General features: G+C 37.9%; 1 protein-coding gene across 7 annotated transcripts in view; it reads left to right on the top strand.

Annotated features, from left to right (window-relative positions):
- The window catches only part of ANKIB1 (ankyrin repeat and IBR domain containing 1), a 154,813-nt gene that overhangs the window by 99,208 nt on the left and 37,812 nt on the right, over positions 1-17,793 (top strand). For all 7 annotated transcript variants that reach the window (XM_044947138.2, XM_044947137.2, XM_025290835.3 and 4 more), the window contains 3 exons: positions 6,063-6,271; positions 7,481-7,569; positions 17,242-17,386. In XM_044947138.2, the coding sequence (XP_044803073.1) occupies positions 6,063-6,271; positions 7,481-7,569; positions 17,242-17,386 (443 nt within the window). The remainder of the gene's footprint in view (positions 1-6,062; positions 6,272-7,480; positions 7,570-17,241; positions 17,387-17,793) is intronic.

The following is a 17,793-nucleotide window of genomic DNA, read 5'->3' on the forward strand; positions in this document are numbered from 1 at the left end:
TTCCTAGGATGACTTCTAGAGAATCTAAGTCTTTTCTTTAGTTGAGGGAATAGGCATAAAAACATGTGTTATAAACAGCCTACCAAATAGACCCGTATCTGAGAAACATTCTTGTGCACATTTTGAAACCAAGGGTTTCAAAAACCACCTAGATAATAAAGAACATAGCTACAACCTGACCTTAATGTAGTATTTAGGACTTTATTTCTAAATGTCTTTTTAACCTTTTCTCCCTAACCAAAGGCTGTCCATACATGAACTCATCATTTCTCCCACTATCTTGATAAATGGCCTCCATATTCATTTAATTACCCTGACCAGACTAAGTCACACTTTCCTTCTTCCTCTTTATTACATTTGAGCACAGCCTCATCATTTCTCTTCCTAAATAGCTCCCATCCTCTCCCCAGTCTCCCTAGCTCTTTCCATTCTCACTGCCCCGACTTAAATTCAGTTTGTCATTATTTTTCATCTAAATTGTAGTCCATTGTTGGCATTCCTCTTCACCCGTATTCATTTTTTGTATTGCATTTTAAAATTTTGAGCATTTATCTCCCCTGCTGAAAAACCCTTCACTGGCTCTCCCCAGACTTGGAACACCCCATCTCTTTAGTATATCTTTATGACTCAGGCTTGTACACCTGGGCTGTCAGTCTCCACATGTATTTTTACCCACTCCTGCTTGTCTTCATTAAGCACCACTTCCAGGAAATCTTTCCAGCTTATGTATTCCCAGGGTTACTTTGAGAGCCTTCCTGTCTCTTCCCATTATATCCTGTGCATACATGAGTCATACAGTTAGAATACAATATTGCAATAATCTTTGTATTTGCTTTTCCTCTACATTAACCTGGGAGCTCTTAGAGGGCAGCTTTTTATTGTTTTTTTGTTTCTACAATAACCATCCCTTAAGCCTTGAGAACATAGTTACAGAATGAATAGATAATATATTTGAAATGTTATTTGTATATTTTAAACCATCTTTTTATTATAAAACCCTATTTCTCCATTGTCATCTTTAAAACTTTGAAGTAATCCTTTGGGGAAAAAAAAAATCTAGACCTGGTTCAAAAATGAAATTGAGGAATTCAAAATAGTTTTTAAAATCTTAGAATTTAAAGATAAAATATTTTCCTTTTAATCAGTAATAATGCTTACCAGTCATAATATAGAAACTGGGAAAGAAATACAAAATATCTTAAATTGTGTTTCTTTTGTATAAGGTTCACAGCGACCTGTCCTTTGCTTGAGCTTTCAAATAGAGTTCATGTACATATGATATAGAGCTGGCATAGAAGTAGAAGTCACTCATCTGCGAGGGGCTGTGTTGTGCCAGTTATATTAGAGTAGGCCACTGCTGAAGTGAAAGTATAGAGTCAACCACAGTAAATGTGTCTTGATCATAATAGTAGTCTAAGGTGTTTTATTTAGGTTAGGAATGGGGCAGTGGCTCCGCTCCACAGAGTTATCCTGACTGACTGAGACTCTGCCATCCCAACAGTGGCTTCTGAGGTTGCCCTGGGGATTCTCTCCATTCTAGCCAACCAGTCAGAAAGGAAAAAGCATGCAGATAAAGATGTGGGAGGGTTTTTTGAGCCTGTCCCAGAAGTAACATAAATCACCCCTGCACCTATTCCACTGAGCAGACTTTAGTCACATGGTCACACTTAACCATAAGCAGCAATTCTTCTCTGTAAGTATACCCATTTCTGCCACAGTTGTCTGCATTGAGCTAAGTTATATAATGTATCATAATTTTAACTTATAATGTTGTATCCTGTAAAAATCTAAGGCTAACTTAACCAGTAACTTTATTGTAATTAAAACAAAGATTTTCTTCTCTAGTGTTTATACATTATGTCATCAAGTATTTGTAAGTGATAAACTCCATTTTCTTTCTATTGATATTTGCTTAACTTACTTCTTTTACATAATAGGCTCAACTCTAATAAGGTGATATCTAATTGAATTTGAAATGGCAACCCACTCCAGTGTTCTTACCTGGAGAATCCCAGGGACGGGGGAGCCTGGTGGGCTGCCGTCTATGGGGTCGCACAGAGTCGGACATGACTGAAGCGACTTAGCAGCAGCAGCAGCAGTTGACTTTTGTGTATTCTGTGATAACTTTTTGATAACTTAAGAGTTCTGTTAATTTATTGCATTCCCCTGTTAGAGCATAAAATAGAGGCTAATGCAGACTTTCAAATGAACATTTCTTCTACATTCTTCTAGGTAATATCAGTGACATCTGATAATCAAATAAGATTTTCAGAGGTATATGATGTTAGTGAATAAAATAGACAGTGCACAGAACTACAGTTTACACTAATTGCTGTCAAAACCCGGATGGGCTCTGTTTCAGAGCTATTAAACTGAACTATTTGGTAGATTTATAGATTGTATCCTTGGTAACATTCATTCAGGTTTCCACAAGAAAATAAATTTAAGCATTATTTTAGGTACTGTCAAATTTAGTCCCAAAGTAATGAGGTTGAAGACAGAAGACAGAAATGTTTGGCTATATTTACTGAGAAGTAATTGAATTTTAAGAATGACTCTGTTAAAAATACAAAGGTCATTTTCTGAGCATTTCCTCAGTAATAAAAGTAACATGTATTAATAGTTGAAAGCTACCTAATGAGTAAATAAGTAAAATTTACTTGTGTGTTTGCTCAGTCACTCAGTCGTATCCAACTCTTTGTGACCCCGTGGACTCTAGCCCGCCAGGCTCCTCTGTCCATGGAATTTTCCAGTCAAGAATACTGGAGCTGTTTGCCATTTCTGTTTTTTAAAATATGAGGCCAAGTCTAGTTTGACTGTCCTTAGAGTAAATGTATATTGAAGTATTTTTTAAAGCTCCTTTGGAGACACATCACTTCTAAGGTAATTGAACTTGAATAGTCCACATCTTCTCTCACTCTACTCTCTTACTAGGAAATGACATCTTCTCCCAAGTCTTCTGTAGATATTTCTCCCTCTGGACTAGAGTTCTTCTCTGAACTCTATACGCTTATATTTAACTGCCTATTTGAAAGTACCTCTAGAATATCTCATCATGTCTAAAATTAAAATCACGCTGTTAAACCTGTACCTGAGTCTCTGGTGTTTCCTATTTACATGGAAGGCAGCACCAACCAACAAACGTGGTAGACCTGGGACAAAAACTTTGACATTTCCTCTCCTTCAGGCACTACATCCCAATGTCACCAAATTTTCAGTCTGACCTCCCAAATCTGAAGTTCTCCCTTTCTCTTCGTCTCCACTGCAGCCAGCCACGGCCTTAGCTGCATAATCTCTTACTTGTACTTCCCAGTAGCCTTTGCTAGTCTGCCTTTCCCTCCACTCTCGTCCTATCCAGTTTCTCTCTCCATAGTATAGTCAGAAAGATCTGTTCAAATCTAACTTTGACAACCTTTTCTTCCTACCCATATGCCAAATTTTTCTCTGGCTTCCTGTCACTCGTAAACTGATGATAGGAGTGTTATTTAGAAGTTCTATATGGACTGCATGCGTACTAAGTCGCTTCAGTCATGTCCAACTCTTTGTGACCCTAAGGACTGTAGCCCTCCAGGCTCCTCTGTCCATGGGATTCTCCAGGCAAGAATATTGGAGTGGGTTTCCATGCCCTCCTCCAGGGGATCTTCCCAACCCAGGGATCGAACCCGTGTCTCCTGCAGCTCCTGCATTGCAGGCGGATTCTTTACCACTGAGCCTCAGGGAAGCCCCCTGTATGGCCTGGTCCCAGCCTGTTTCTTCAGCCTTGCTCAAAGGGTCCTTCTGGTCTCCTTCTGGTCTTCTGGTCTCTGGAGACCTTTAACTAGTTAGCTCTCACTCATCCCTCAGATGTTCACTCCAGGCCAATTCCCCAGTCACCTTCTCTGACCTCCCTAAATGGGAGCCTCTACCTCTTCTTAATGCTGCTTCTGACAGTGATGATATTTTTTTTAATGTATTGATTTTATTTAATGACTTTCTCTTTACTAGACTTTACATTCCATGAAAGCAGGAATTGTGCCTGTTTTTCCCTCCCATTGTATCCCTACAGCTTGACATGGTGTATGGCACATAGAAGACACTCAACAAATGTTTGCTAAATGAGCAATATGACAGAATCCAAGACTAGAATTTAATTTGTTTGTGTGTAGATAAATTATAGCAGTTCTTTTCTCCCTTTATTTAAAAGTGTTTTAATGGAGACTTGAAAAATAATCATACTGTTCTAAGAAAGTTTGAACTTGTTAATTACAAGTATACCTTGTTTTATTGCACTTCACTTTGTTGTGCTTTGTAGATGTTGCATTTTTTACAACTTGAAGATTTGTGGCAACCTTACCTTGTCAGATGATGGTTAGTGTTTTTTAGCAATAAAGTATTTTAATTAAGGTACCGTAAGGTTTGTTAAGTGTGCAATAGCATTATAGTAAAAAAAAAAATAGCCAATGTAGTGTAAACATAATCTTTACATGTACTGGGAGACAAAAAAATTTGTGTCACTTGCTTTTTTACACTGTTTGTTTTATTTCAGTGGTCTGGAACGAAACTTGCAATAAGTCCAAGATATGCCTGTGGTGACCTATCAAAAACCTCAGGTCCATTTAGCAACATTTCCGAGAATACACTCATATGCAGAGCTTTTCAGTTGCTGGATTTTTCTTCTTTGTAATCTGACTCCTATTTCCAATCTTATCTTCTATCTCCCCAAACCAAAGTATCAGATCAGATCAGATCAGATCATTCGCTCAGTCGTGTCCAACTCTTTGCGACCCCATGAATCGCAGCACGCCAGGCCTCCCTGTCCATCACCAACTCCCGGAGTTCACTGAGACTCACATCCATCGAGTCAGTGATGCCATCCAGCCATCTCATCCTCTGTCGTCCCCTTCTCCTCTTGCCCCCAATCCCTCCCAGCATCAGAGTCTTTTCCAATGAGTCAACTCTAACTTTACAGAGCTGTTCACATCTCTCCATTGTACTCCTGTGCCTTTGCACCTATGGAAACACTCTCTGTCTTCATTGCATACCTGAATCCTAATTATCCTGTTAAACCACCAAATATATTGACTTAATATGGTTGAAAAAAGTCTTCCATATAGAGTTTCCACAGATATTTGTATTTGGTTTGTAAAATGATATAAAATGGGCCTATGGTAAATAATTGACTCTGTGTTACTTCTGACCTGTGCTTTATTGGGCTGCACTGGAAAGAACACAGACTTTGGATTCACAGAAATTTGTTTCATATACCTCATATCTGTTTGAGCCTGGCCAAGTCACATAATTTCTCCAAGTCTTGGTTTCCTCACCTCAATAATGATTGGAAAGTTTGCTGGGAGGAATGGGTGAAATAATATGTGTTAAACACCTAGCAAAATCATTGGATATATCAGTTTATTGTTTTTAAAGGTTTAGGTTTTTGTGAGTCTGTGTAATAACATAGGTGACTTGGCTGTTTTTAAAGTATTCATAGTAGAAAGATAACCTTTTTTAGTTAAGCCAGATTCAGGCTCACTTAATATATAATTTACATCAAATTCCCTAAAACTTTATAATCATAATCCCTTAAGAAGTTCTTTCTGCTTTCAAGATGTTTATCAAATGAATTTTTAGGAGTTGTTGGCATTTTGACATGTTTATTATGAACTATGTAAAATTTTACAACTTGACAGCAGTGAGGCCAATTGTGAAGTTATATGTTATTCTTGAAGGAATAAAATGGCTTAATCAAACCTTTACCAATAAAAATTTAGTAAATTCCAATGATGTATGAGCCACCACTTTTGATTATGAGTAGAAATGCCTGAAATTTTTGGCGATCTTGTTAAATATTGACATGGTGCTAAGCCATGGTAAATTATAAAAGTTTCAATTCTGTTTAAGAATATGAATGGATATAACATACCTAAGTATGTCATTTGTAATTACAGTGTTGCTAACAAATAACTTTTCTTTCTAGAGGACCTATAGCCATGTAATTTAGTCTCTCTTTTGTTATTATGAAGCTCTTAAAACAGCACCATGTTTTCTCTGTTATTTGAGAGATATCCATTCCATTTGTCTTAAAGACTGGGACAGGGAGAAATTACTTGAAGCTTGGATGTCCAACCCAGAGAACTGCTGCCAACGATCAGGTGTTCAGATGCCAACGCCACCACCAAGCGGGTATAACGCCTGGGACACACTCCCTTCTCCAAGAACGCCAAGGACGACCCGCTCTTCCGTCACCTCTCCAGATGAATTAAGTTTATCGCCTGGGGATTTGGATACCAGTTTGGTACGGTTTAGTACTCAGTGTACTTCTCATAGTTTTACTTTTAACGTTGTTTCATGGAGCCTCTAGTTGTATTCTTCTTTTAATTGAATCCTGTACCCTGCTTAAAGGGCTCGATTATTTCATGCTTTGGTTAAATATTTATCATCAGAGACTGTTTTTGTGATCTCTGAGTTATAGATTGAAAAACAAGTGGGCTTTCTTTTCTCTTTTAAAACAGGAAACATTAAAGGTTTTGGCAAAACTGTTTATGATATTTTCACTGAAAAGCTCCAGTTACTTACAGTTTCAAATAAGCCATATTGAAATATTAAAAATTGAGTTTGTGTTAAGCACCTAAAACCAAAAATATGAGACCCTTTTTATATTTTTCAGAATACATTTATAATATGTTGATAACTGTGTTTCAATGAAGCTTCTGGAGTTATTTATCCAGATACATTTCCATAATAAATATTTGCTTTTTATTGAGACACAGTACTGCCGTTGTGTCCATTTTTAATAGTCAAACCATTGATGCACTGATATAGGCAATTTTTATGTTTCTTGAATAATTCAGCTGCTCAAAATACATGATAAATGTATTCCATTTATCATGGAGTACATGATGAATGTACTCCAGATTTTATCTGGACCTTCTTGGAAAACAGCATCCTATTTTGGTAATTCACATCTGTAACATTTTAAAGTTTGATTCTCCTAGTTATGTGTAGAAGGTACAAAGCTTTGTAGCATGGTTCCCTGGGTAGAAATCCTTAAATTGCTACTCTGAATATGCTGAGTTGCTGTATTGAAAAAATAAAGTTACTTTTTATTTTTGTAGATTTTCTGGGCTGAGTATAGGGTGAAGGACACCATATTGAAGTGGTTATCTCGCAAGGAGCAATTTGATCTTGACCTGAATAGATTGTAATGATTTGTTTCTTATGTTCCCTTTCAAAACAAATAGTTGCTGACTAATTTCGCACATAAGTTTAGAATTTAAGAATTTAACTTTTGCATTAAAACATTTCAGTCCCACAGTAATTTATAATGAGGTAAGCGTGATATTTGTTATTTAGTCAAAGATAGGCACAGTAATTTTAACTTCCCTTATAATTTTGAAACACTTTATATAATTACTGGCATTTTTTGCCATGAACTAATGAACAAAGGAATGTTCTCCATCAAGAGTATGACTTTGTTGAAATCATTTTTCTTCTTCATTTTCAGTGTGATATTTGTATGTGCAGTATTTCAGTGTTTGAAGACCCAGTGGACATGCCCTGTGGACATGACTTCTGTAGAGGATGCTGGGAGTCGTGAGTATATGTGCAACTTCATATTTCTTACTGCAGGATAGCACTCTGATTTGGCAGTAAAACTGCTTGCTTTCAATATTTAATGATATGGATTATTTATATTGGTCTCAGAATTACACTGAAATGTATTATATTTTGCTACTAAAGAAGAATTTTGTTTTTATTTTGCTATCTTCCCATCTATTTTATAAAATTGTTTAATTTAGTAATTAAGGTTATTTAGCTTAATGTGAGGTACTGTGGGGAAGCAAGCAGATATAAGAATACGGATATTTAAAATTCCTTTCTAATCAATTCAAACTTATATGTCTCTTCTAGGTATGATTAGTCTATATTACAAATTGAAATTTTATTTTCCTTCTCATGTTTGTCTCTGTCCTCCTTCCCAGTACCTTGCCAATTTATGTTTTCTCACCATCCACTAATTTTACTCTAATGTACTTTTCAAGAGAGGTTTATAAACAGAATGAAGAAGATCAGTGTGATGAGCAATATGATATTAGGTTATCCCCAGAGACACATAATCTATTGATTGATGACCTAAGCAAGGCATGTCATTAGTATTTTAGACAAAAGTTTTAAAACTATTCTTTCAAACTATATAAAAGTTTTTAAAACTGGGTACCAAGTGTAGGGAGTTGGGGAGCACCATGTGAGGTTAGACAAGGACCTGAGGACGTTTCCTGGTTTTCTTTTATTAGTAACTGTGTTGTAGTATAATTAACATACAGTAAGCCACATATTCAAATTAAATAATTCAAAAAGCTCTGACTCCATATACCATACAATGTCATGAAACAATCCAGTTAATGAATATACTCATTACCCCCCAGTGTTTCCTCATTTCCCCTGAAATCCATCCCACCCGTCTCTTCCTACCTCCATCTTATACTTGCACCACCACCAACACCACCACCCCGCTCCACTTCCCGTCTGTGGGCAAACACTGATCTTCTTTCTGTCTTTCTGGGAGAAGGAAACAGCAACCCACTCCAGCATTCTTGCCTGGAGAGTCTCCTGGACAGGGGAGCCCTGTGGTCTATGGTCCCTGGTATCGCGAAAGTCGGACACGACTGACCACACAGCACAGCACCTTTTCTCTTATCTGTTTTCCAAATTGGGATATAAGGCAAGATTTTATTTGGAGGGGGGAATAAAAGAACCTTTTAAAAAGGGTTTTCAAAAATCAGAATAAATAAAATTATCTGATTCTTTTTAAAACATAGATTCTACTCTGAGTCTAATTAGATAGGATCAGATGGGTGCAGTTGATACAGATAAATTAATTGGCAAGGGTCAGAGCTCATAACACAAAGCAAACTTTGACCTAGTTCTGAGCACAGAAAGTCCTCCATAGGTTTAGTACTTTATTTAGCTTAAAATTGTCAACTGAATTGCATTAGGAAGTATTATTTGGGTTCTACCAAGTTTGATATTGTTGACCTTCATTTCTCTATAAAATTGAGTCCCCCTAAGAGATTTACTTGAGTTTTTTTTTTTATTTTTTTGACCTTCCTCACCACACTCCTATCACAGGAACCATCTCCCATACTCATGACAGACTAGCCATGAGGAATTAGTGGTAAGATTTAAATTTGAAAGACTGATTGTTGTTTTCCATGGTCCCTTATCAGCCCACCTAGTGTTCTCCTCACCCCTACCAGATAGTTCTTGTCCAGTCAGGTATCTGCAGTGTCAGTAAAACACATTCCAGATTGAGTGATTCATCTGTGAATGAAACAGATTTTAAATTAATTGCAATCCTTTCATCGGCACATAGAAAAGAAACTCCCCAGTCTAAGAAGCAAGAAAGAATGTTTCAAGGCCCTTAGATTGTCTTGTGTGTGTTACTTGGGAAAGTTTCCTGGAAGAGATAATAGAACCAGGTCTTGAAGTGTGAGTTAAAATTAGCTAGAGGCAAAGAAGTAGGACAGACAACCTCTGTGCTAAAGAATCAGCATTCTCAAAGACATGAAACAGTGTGATGTATTTTGGAAGCCTTAAGTAGTTTAGTTTTAAATGGATATCCAAGTGACCCCGATAGGGTGGTGGTAAAGGTGAAGCAGGGGAGATTACACCTGGCCCATAGGAAGTTTTCCTCAATAAATGCTAATTTCCTTCCCCCCATTAATGGTGGAATTTCCAAGAAAAAGGAGATGAGGGAGAGGTTAAAAGTGGATTGGGTGGTGGGTGGCATGGCGGTACTCCAACTAAGACCGAGCTTAGAGAACTGTGGGATGCTTAGGAGGAAGAGTGTTGGCCAAGGCATATGACGATTATAGTGTGGGTTGTGCGCTGGCATACTTAGCTGGAAATAGGGTTTAGATGTATAGGCGTCAGTCAAGAGTCAAAGATGTCATAGAGATTTGCTGTTCATCATAGAAGTGGATCTTACTGAGCTTTTCCTGCTTAGAGTTTTTTGAGCATTTTGGATACATAGTTGAATGTTTTTCATCAGATTTGGGAAGTTTTCAGTCATTATACCTTCAAATACTCTTTCTCACGCCTTCTTCTCCTTCTGCGTCTCCATTATGCATATGTTAGTACGTTTGGTTTTGCTGCCCAGATCTTTGATGATCTGTTCTCTTTATTTACTTACTTGGTTGCGTCAGGTCGTGGTTGCATCACGCGGGCTTTCTCCCTGTGGCACGCAGGCTCTCCAGTTGTGTTGCACAGACTCCAGGGTGCACGGGCATGGTTGCCTCACAGCATGTGGGATCTCAGTTTCCCTGACCAGGGACTGAACCCGTGTCCCCTCCATCGCAAAGCGGATTCTTAACCGCTGGACCACCAGGGAAGTCCCTGTTCTTTTTTTAAAAAATTCTTTTTTTCCCTCAAACTAGGTAATTTCAGTTGAACTTTTTTGAAATTTGCTGATTCTTCTTCCTCCTCAGATCTGCTGTTAAACCCCATAAGTGAATTTTACATTTCAGTTATTTTACTTTTAACTTCAGAATTTGTTTTTATATATGTTCTTTTTTCTTTAATATTCCCTATTTGGTGAGGCATTGTTCTTATAATTTTCTTTAGTTTTATAGGTATTGTTTCCTCCATTTATGTGACTTTTTAAGAAATATGTAACTTAAAATCTTTGTCTGATAAGTGCAGTATCTATGTTTCCTTAGGGACAGTTTCTACCGACTACTGTTTTTCTTGGGTATGGCCCATACTTTCCTTTTTCTGTGTAATTTTTTGTTGAAGCCTGGATCTTTTATGTAATAAAATATGACAGCTGTGGTGCTTGATTTGATTTGAAGAATATTTTCATTTTCTGCTGGACAAATCAATACCTGGCCCTTCACTGCAATTTTAGCATTTCAATACGGAGTGTCTTGCTCACCATTGTATCCTCAGTAGCACAGTTTTTAGTACACAATATGTGGCTCAGATGGTAAAGCGTCTGCCTGCAACGCAGGAGACCTGGATTCAATCCCCGGGTTAGGGAAATCCCCTGGAGAAGGAAATGGCAACCCACTCCAGTACTCTTGCCTGGAAAATCCCATGGTTGGAGGAGCCTGATAGGTAACAGTCCATGGGGTTGCAAAGAGTCAGACATGACTGAGCAACTTCACTTTCACTTTCACTTTAGATAGTTTGAAAACCTCTTACCTTACTCTTCTCTACCCTCTATTTCATCAGTCCATACATATGCTTTGAAGCATCTATGCCGAGGGCTTCGATGAAAGAAAAATTAGTATTTTTCTGTCCAACCTAGAATATCCTTCCTGCTATTTATTAGTTGTTGATTTAAGTAAGCAATAAGCTCCCTGTGCTTCAATTTCCTAATCTATAAAATGGTAACTGTCATATTACTTTATAGGACTGTTTCCAGTTAATTGTTAAATGGATAAGTACATGTAAAATGCTTAGAACAGTGCCTGGCACATAGTAACCACTCAGTAAATGTTAGTTATTAGAATCTTACTAAGCTCAGTAATGAACAGTGGAGTGGGAGCTTAGGATATAATGTATGAAGCTGACCTACAAGATAAAAATATAAGTCAAGATTGATCCAGATTTTCCTCTTTTACTAACATTTAACCAAGACTATGTTATACTTCTAAATTTAGTGAGAAATTGTATGTTGCTGAAAATTGATAGCCTGGCTCACAGAAAAATTACCTTTTCTTCAGTAAGGTCTTCTGGGTTCTGTCATTTAATTCTCCTGAAATAGTTAAACCTGCTCTGATGTATTTCAGTTCAGTTCAGTTGTTCAGTCATGTCCGACTCTTTGTGATCCCATGGACTGAGGCATGCCAGGCCTCCCTGTCATCACCAACTCCCGGAGTTTACTCGGAATCATGTTCATTGAGTCGGTGATGCCATCCAGCCATCTCATCCTCTGTCATCCCCTACTCCTCCTACCTCAAATCTTTCCCAGAATCAGGATCTTTTCAAATGAGTCAACTCTTTGCATGAGGTGGCCAAAGTATTGGAGTTTCAGCTTTAGCATCATTCCTTCCAAAGAACATCTCCCTTAGAATTCACTGGTTGCATCTCCTTGCAGTCCATGAGACTCTCAAGAGTCTTCTCCAACACCACAGTTCAAAAGCATCAATTATTTTGTGCTCAGCTTTCTTTATAGTCCATCTCTCACATCCATACATGATCACTGGAAAAACCATAGCCTTGACTAGACAGACCTTTGTTGGCAAAGTAATGTCTCTGCTTTTTAATATGCTGTCTAGGTTGGTCATAACTTTCCTTCTAAAGAGTAAATGTCTTTTAATTTCACAGTTGCAGTCACCATCTGCAGTGATTTTGGAGCCCAAGAAAATAAAGTCAGCCACTGTTTCCACTGTTTCCCCATCTATTTGCCATGAAGTGATGGGACCGGATGCCATGATCTTCATTTTCTGAATGTTGAGCTTTCAACCAACTTTTTCACTCTCCTCTTTCCCTTTCATCAAGAGGCTCTTTAGTTCTTCTTCACCTTCTGCAATAAGGGTGGTATCATCTGCATATCTGAGGTTACTGATATTTCTCCAGGCAATCTTGATTCCAGCTTGTGCTTCCTTCAGCCCAGAGTTTCTCATGATGTGCTCTGCAGATAAGTTAAATAAGCAGGGTGACAATATACAGCCTTGACGTACTCCTTTCCCAATTTAGAGCCAGTCTTTTGTTCCATGTCCAGTTCTAACTGTTGCTTCCTGACCTGCATACAGATTCTTCAAGAGGCAGGTCAGATGGAATGGTATTCCCAACTCTTGAAGAATTTTCCACAGTTTATTGTGATCCACACAGTCAAAGGCTTTGGCATAGTCAATAAAGTAAAAATAGATGTTTTTCTGAAACTCTCTTGCTTTTTCCATGATCCAGCAGATGTTGGCAATTTGATCTCTGGTTCCTCTGCCTTTTCTAAAACCAGCTTGAACATCTGGAAGTTCATGGTTCATGTATTGCTGAAGCCTGGCTTGGAGAATTTTGAGCATTACTTTACTAGCGTGTGAGATGAGTGCAATTGTGCGGTAGTTTGAGCATTCTTTGACATTGCCTTTCTTTGGGATTGGAACGAAAGGTGACCTTTTCCAGTCCTGTGGCTACTGCTGAGTTTTCCAAATTTGCTGGCATATTGAGTGCAATACTTTCACAGCATCATCTTTTAGGATTTGAAATAGCTCAACTGGAATTCCATCACCTCCACTAGCTTTGTTCGTAGTGATGCTTTCTAAGGCCCACTTGACTTCACATTCCAGGATGTCTGGCTCTAGGTGAGTGATCACACCATCGTGATTATCTGGGTTTTTTTGTGCAGTTCTCCTGTGTATTCTTGCCACCTCTTCTTAATATCTACTGCTTCTGTTAGGTCCATACCATTTCTGTTCTTTATTGAGCCCATCTTTGCATGAAATGTTCCCTTGGTATCTCTGATTTTCTTGAAAAGATCTCTAGCCTTTCCCATTCTGTTGTTTTCCTCTATTTCTTTACACTGATCACTGAGGAAGGCTTTCTTATCTCTCCTTGCTATTCTTTGGAACTCTGCATTCAAATGGGTATATCTTTCCTTTCTCCTTTGGCTTTCACTTCTCTTCTTTTCACAGCTATTTGTAAAGCCTCCTCAGACAGCCATTTTGCTTTTTTGCATTTCTTTTCCATGGGGATGGGTTTTGATCCCTGTCTCCTGTACAATTGCATGAACCTCCGTCCATAGTTCATCAGGCCCTCTGTCTATCAGATCTAGTCCCTTAAATGTATTTCTCACTTCCACTGTATAATCGTAAGGGATTTGATTTAGGTCATACCTGAATGATCTAGTGGTTTTCCCTACTTTCTTCATTTAAGTCTGAATTTGGCAATAAGGAGTTCATGATCTGAGCCATAGTCAGCTCCCGGTCTTGTTTTTGCTGACTGTATAGAGCTTCTCCGTCTTTGGCTGCAAAGAATATAATCAATCTGATTTCGGTGTTGGCCATCTGGTGATGTCCATGTGTAGAGTCTTCTTTTGTGTTATTGGAAGAGGGTGTTTGCTATGACCAGTGCGTTCTCTAGGCGAACTCTATTAGCCTTTGCCCTGCTTCATTCTGTACTCCAAGGCCAAATTTGCCTGTTACTCCAGGTGTTTTTTGACTTCTTACTTTTGCATTCCAGTCCCCTATAATGAAAAGGACTTCTTTTTGGGGTGTTAGTTCTAGAAGGTCTTATAGGTCTTCATAGAACTGTTCAATTTCAGCTTCTCAGTGTTACTGGTCAGGGCATAGACTTGGATTACAGTGATATTGAATGGTTTGCCTTGTAAATGAACAGAGATCATTCTGTCATTTTTGAGATTGCATCCAAGTACTGCATTTCGGACTCTTGTTGACCATGATGGCTACTCCATTTCTTCTAAGGGATTCCTGCCCACAGTAGTAGATATAATGGTCATCTGAGTTAAATTCACCCATCCCAGTCCATCTTAGTTCACTGATTCCTAAAATGCCGACGTGCAGTATTGCTATCTCCTGTTTGACCACTTCCAATTTGCCTTGATTCATGGACCTAACATTCCAGGTTCCTATGCAATATTGCTCTTTACAGCATCGGACCTTGCTTCCATCAGCAGTCACATGCACAACTGGGTGTTGTTTTTGCTTTGGCTCTGTCTCTTCATTCTTTCTGGAGTTATTTCTCCACTGATCTCCAGTAGCATATTGGGCACCTACCGACCTGGGGAGTTCATCTTTCAGTGTCCTACCTTTTGGCCTTTTCATACTGTTCATGGGGTTCTCAAGGCAAGAATACTGAAGTGGTTTGCTATTCCCTTCTCCAGTGGACCACATTTTGTCAGAACTCTCCACCATGACCTGTCCATCTTGGGTGGCCCCACAGGCATGGCTTAGTTTCATTGAGTTAGACAAGGCTGTGGTCCGTGTGATCAGATTGGGTGGTTGTCTGTGATTGTGGTTTCAGTCTGTCTGCCCTCTGATGCCCACTCTCAGCACCTACCATCTTACTTGGGTTTCTCTTACCTTGGACATGGGGTATCTCTTCACGGCTGCTCCAGCAAAGCACGGCCGCTGCTCCTTACCTTGGACATGGGGTATCTCCTCATGGCCGCCGCTACTGACCTTGGCTCTGGGGTAGCTCCTCTCAGCCATTCACCACTCCAGCGCCGCACTGGAGTATTTAGAATACGTAAAATTTTAAAACATCATCATATATTAACTATATCTATGTGCATTGTGCACTGTGACAGGAGACTATTAAGATAAATTATATCTGACGTCACAGGGAACCTGTTCAGAGCTAAAAGGAAGTGATTCCTGCTTTGTTGAAAAAGCAGCTTTGTAGTTAGCAGTTCTCAAATTTTTAGTCTCATCATGCCTTTACACTATTAAAAATTGTTGAGGGCATTTTTCACGTAACTAAAACAAATGATTCTAAAAATTGTATGGAAATACGAAAGACCCTTAACAGCCAAAGCAATCTTGAGAAAGAAGAATGAAGTTAAATTTGTCACACTCTCTGATTTTAAACATTACTACAAAGATCCGTATAGTCAAAGGTATGGTTTTTCCAGCAGTCATTTTATGGATGTGAGAGTTGGACCATAAAGAAAGCTGAGCACCAAAGAATTGATGCTTTTGAACTGTGGTGTTGGAGAAAACTCTTGAGAGTCCCTTGGACTACAAGGAGATCAAACCAGTCAATCCTAAAGAAAATGAACCCTGAATATTCATTGAAAAGACTGATGCTGAAGCTGAAGCTCCAGTAATTTGGCCACCTCATGCGAAGAGCTGACTCATTGGAAAAGACCGTGATACTGGGAAATACAGTTTGCAAGATGAGAGGGGGCGACCGAGGATGAGATGGTTTAATGGCATCACTGACTCGATGGACATGCGTTTGAGCCAGCTCCAGGAGATGGGGAAGGACTGGGAAACCTAGCGTGCAGCAGTCCTTCGGTCGCAGAGAGTCAGGCACGACCGAGCAACTGAAGAACAACAAGAGAGCTGCAGTTACCTAAACAGTATGGTCCTGGCACAAAAACACATAGCTATATGGAACAGAATAAAAGAGCCCTGAAATGAGCTCACACTTACATGGGCAATTAATCTGCAACAAATGAGCAAAGAATATATGATGGAGAAGACACAATATTAATATTTTCAGTAAATGGTGCTGGGCAAACTAGACAGTCACGTATGAAAAAATCAAACTGGACTGCTTTCATATACCATGCATAAAAATATATTCAGAATGGATTAAAGGACTGAAATGTAAGACCTGAAACCACAAACTTCTAGAACAAAACGTAGACTGTAAGGTCTTTGACATCAGTGTTAGTGATTTTTTTCTTTTTTAATATATATCTCCTCAGGCAAGGGAAATTCACAGTTCAAAAGTTTGTTTCTTCTTTTTCCATGGGAAATATTCTTAATAATCAAACCATCAGTAAAATATTTTAATTCTTTATTCTGTGCCCGGCACCATGTAGATATTTCACATACATTATATCATATAATCTGAAAACAATTCTGGGAAGTGCATGTTGTTATCTCCATTTTATAGATAGTAAAATTGAGGCACAGTACACTTACATGATAATTGCTTAAGATCATACAACTTGTTAGTGGCAGGCCTGGAATTCTCTAATTCCAAATCTTGCTCTTGACCACTTAATTGACCTTGGATTAGATTCCTGTCACTTTCTACGATGCCTTTTCCCTACTACCTCAACCAGTGTGCCTAGAGTAGGACATGAAACACATTTTAATGTTTATCTAAATATAAATAGAAAACCTTTTCTTCTAAAAGTTACACTATATTCCAGTGCCGTCTCAAAAATCTCTTGACTTTTGTGTGGCTTAAATCTATACCATTGCTGTCTTTTTTTAAAGGCGTAGAATATTGAGAATCGAATATGACCTTTCTAAATCACTTATTTCTAAATTTTTACTCTTAAATATATTGTTTCAAGTTTTTAAAGAGGACAAAGCAAACAAATGTAAAAAAATGTATAAAACATAGATGTGCATAAATAAATAGTCATATAGTGAATGGCTGGGCAGATAATAAATGCTCAGTGTTTGTGAATTATTTGAGTTAATATATTACAGTTGATATTGCACACTTTGTTTATTGATGTGTTTTAATTATACTCTAACAAAATTCAGCATCAGGAAAAATTCTTAGAATGTGCAAATAAATTCTATCCTTGCCTTTCTTTCTATCAATTGACAATTGTATTAGGTTTTTGAATCTGAAAATTCAAGAAGGTGAAGCTCACAACATTTTCTGCCCTGCATATGATTGCTTCCAACTTGTGCCTGTGGATATAATAGAAAGTGTAGTTTCTAAGGAGATGGACAAACGATACCTACAGTTTGATATTAAGGTATGTTGCCAGTTATCTGTGTAATCTCCACAATTTAAATTTTATTAAACCTATATTAAAATTTTTAATTTTTGTTCTATTTTTGAAAGCAAAGTAATGGACTCTGGCTTTTGTCTCTCAGAATAAAGGAGTAGTGGCCTAAATTAAAGTTTTAAGCTAAAGTATTGTTTTATAATCATCATAGAAGTAAAAGTGAAAAGTGGCAATAGTAGTTTACCAGAAAATAAAACTTTTGTGCAGAACTATTTGTTGATTTGGGTGTTGAACTTTTGTAACTAATTGGTCAAAAAAACATTCATGTTAAATAGTAGCTATTTTAAATTTTCTAAATGATATATTTTTACTCTCAGTATAAATATTTAGAAATAAAGATTATCAACCTGGAAATTTATGGATTTTTTTATATT

The sequence above is a fragment of the Bubalus bubalis genome, chromosome 8 (assembly GCF_019923935.1).
Source record: "Bubalus bubalis isolate 160015118507 breed Murrah chromosome 8, NDDB_SH_1, whole genome shotgun sequence".
Classification (NCBI taxonomy): Eukaryota; Metazoa; Chordata; class Mammalia; order Artiodactyla; family Bovidae; genus Bubalus; species Bubalus bubalis.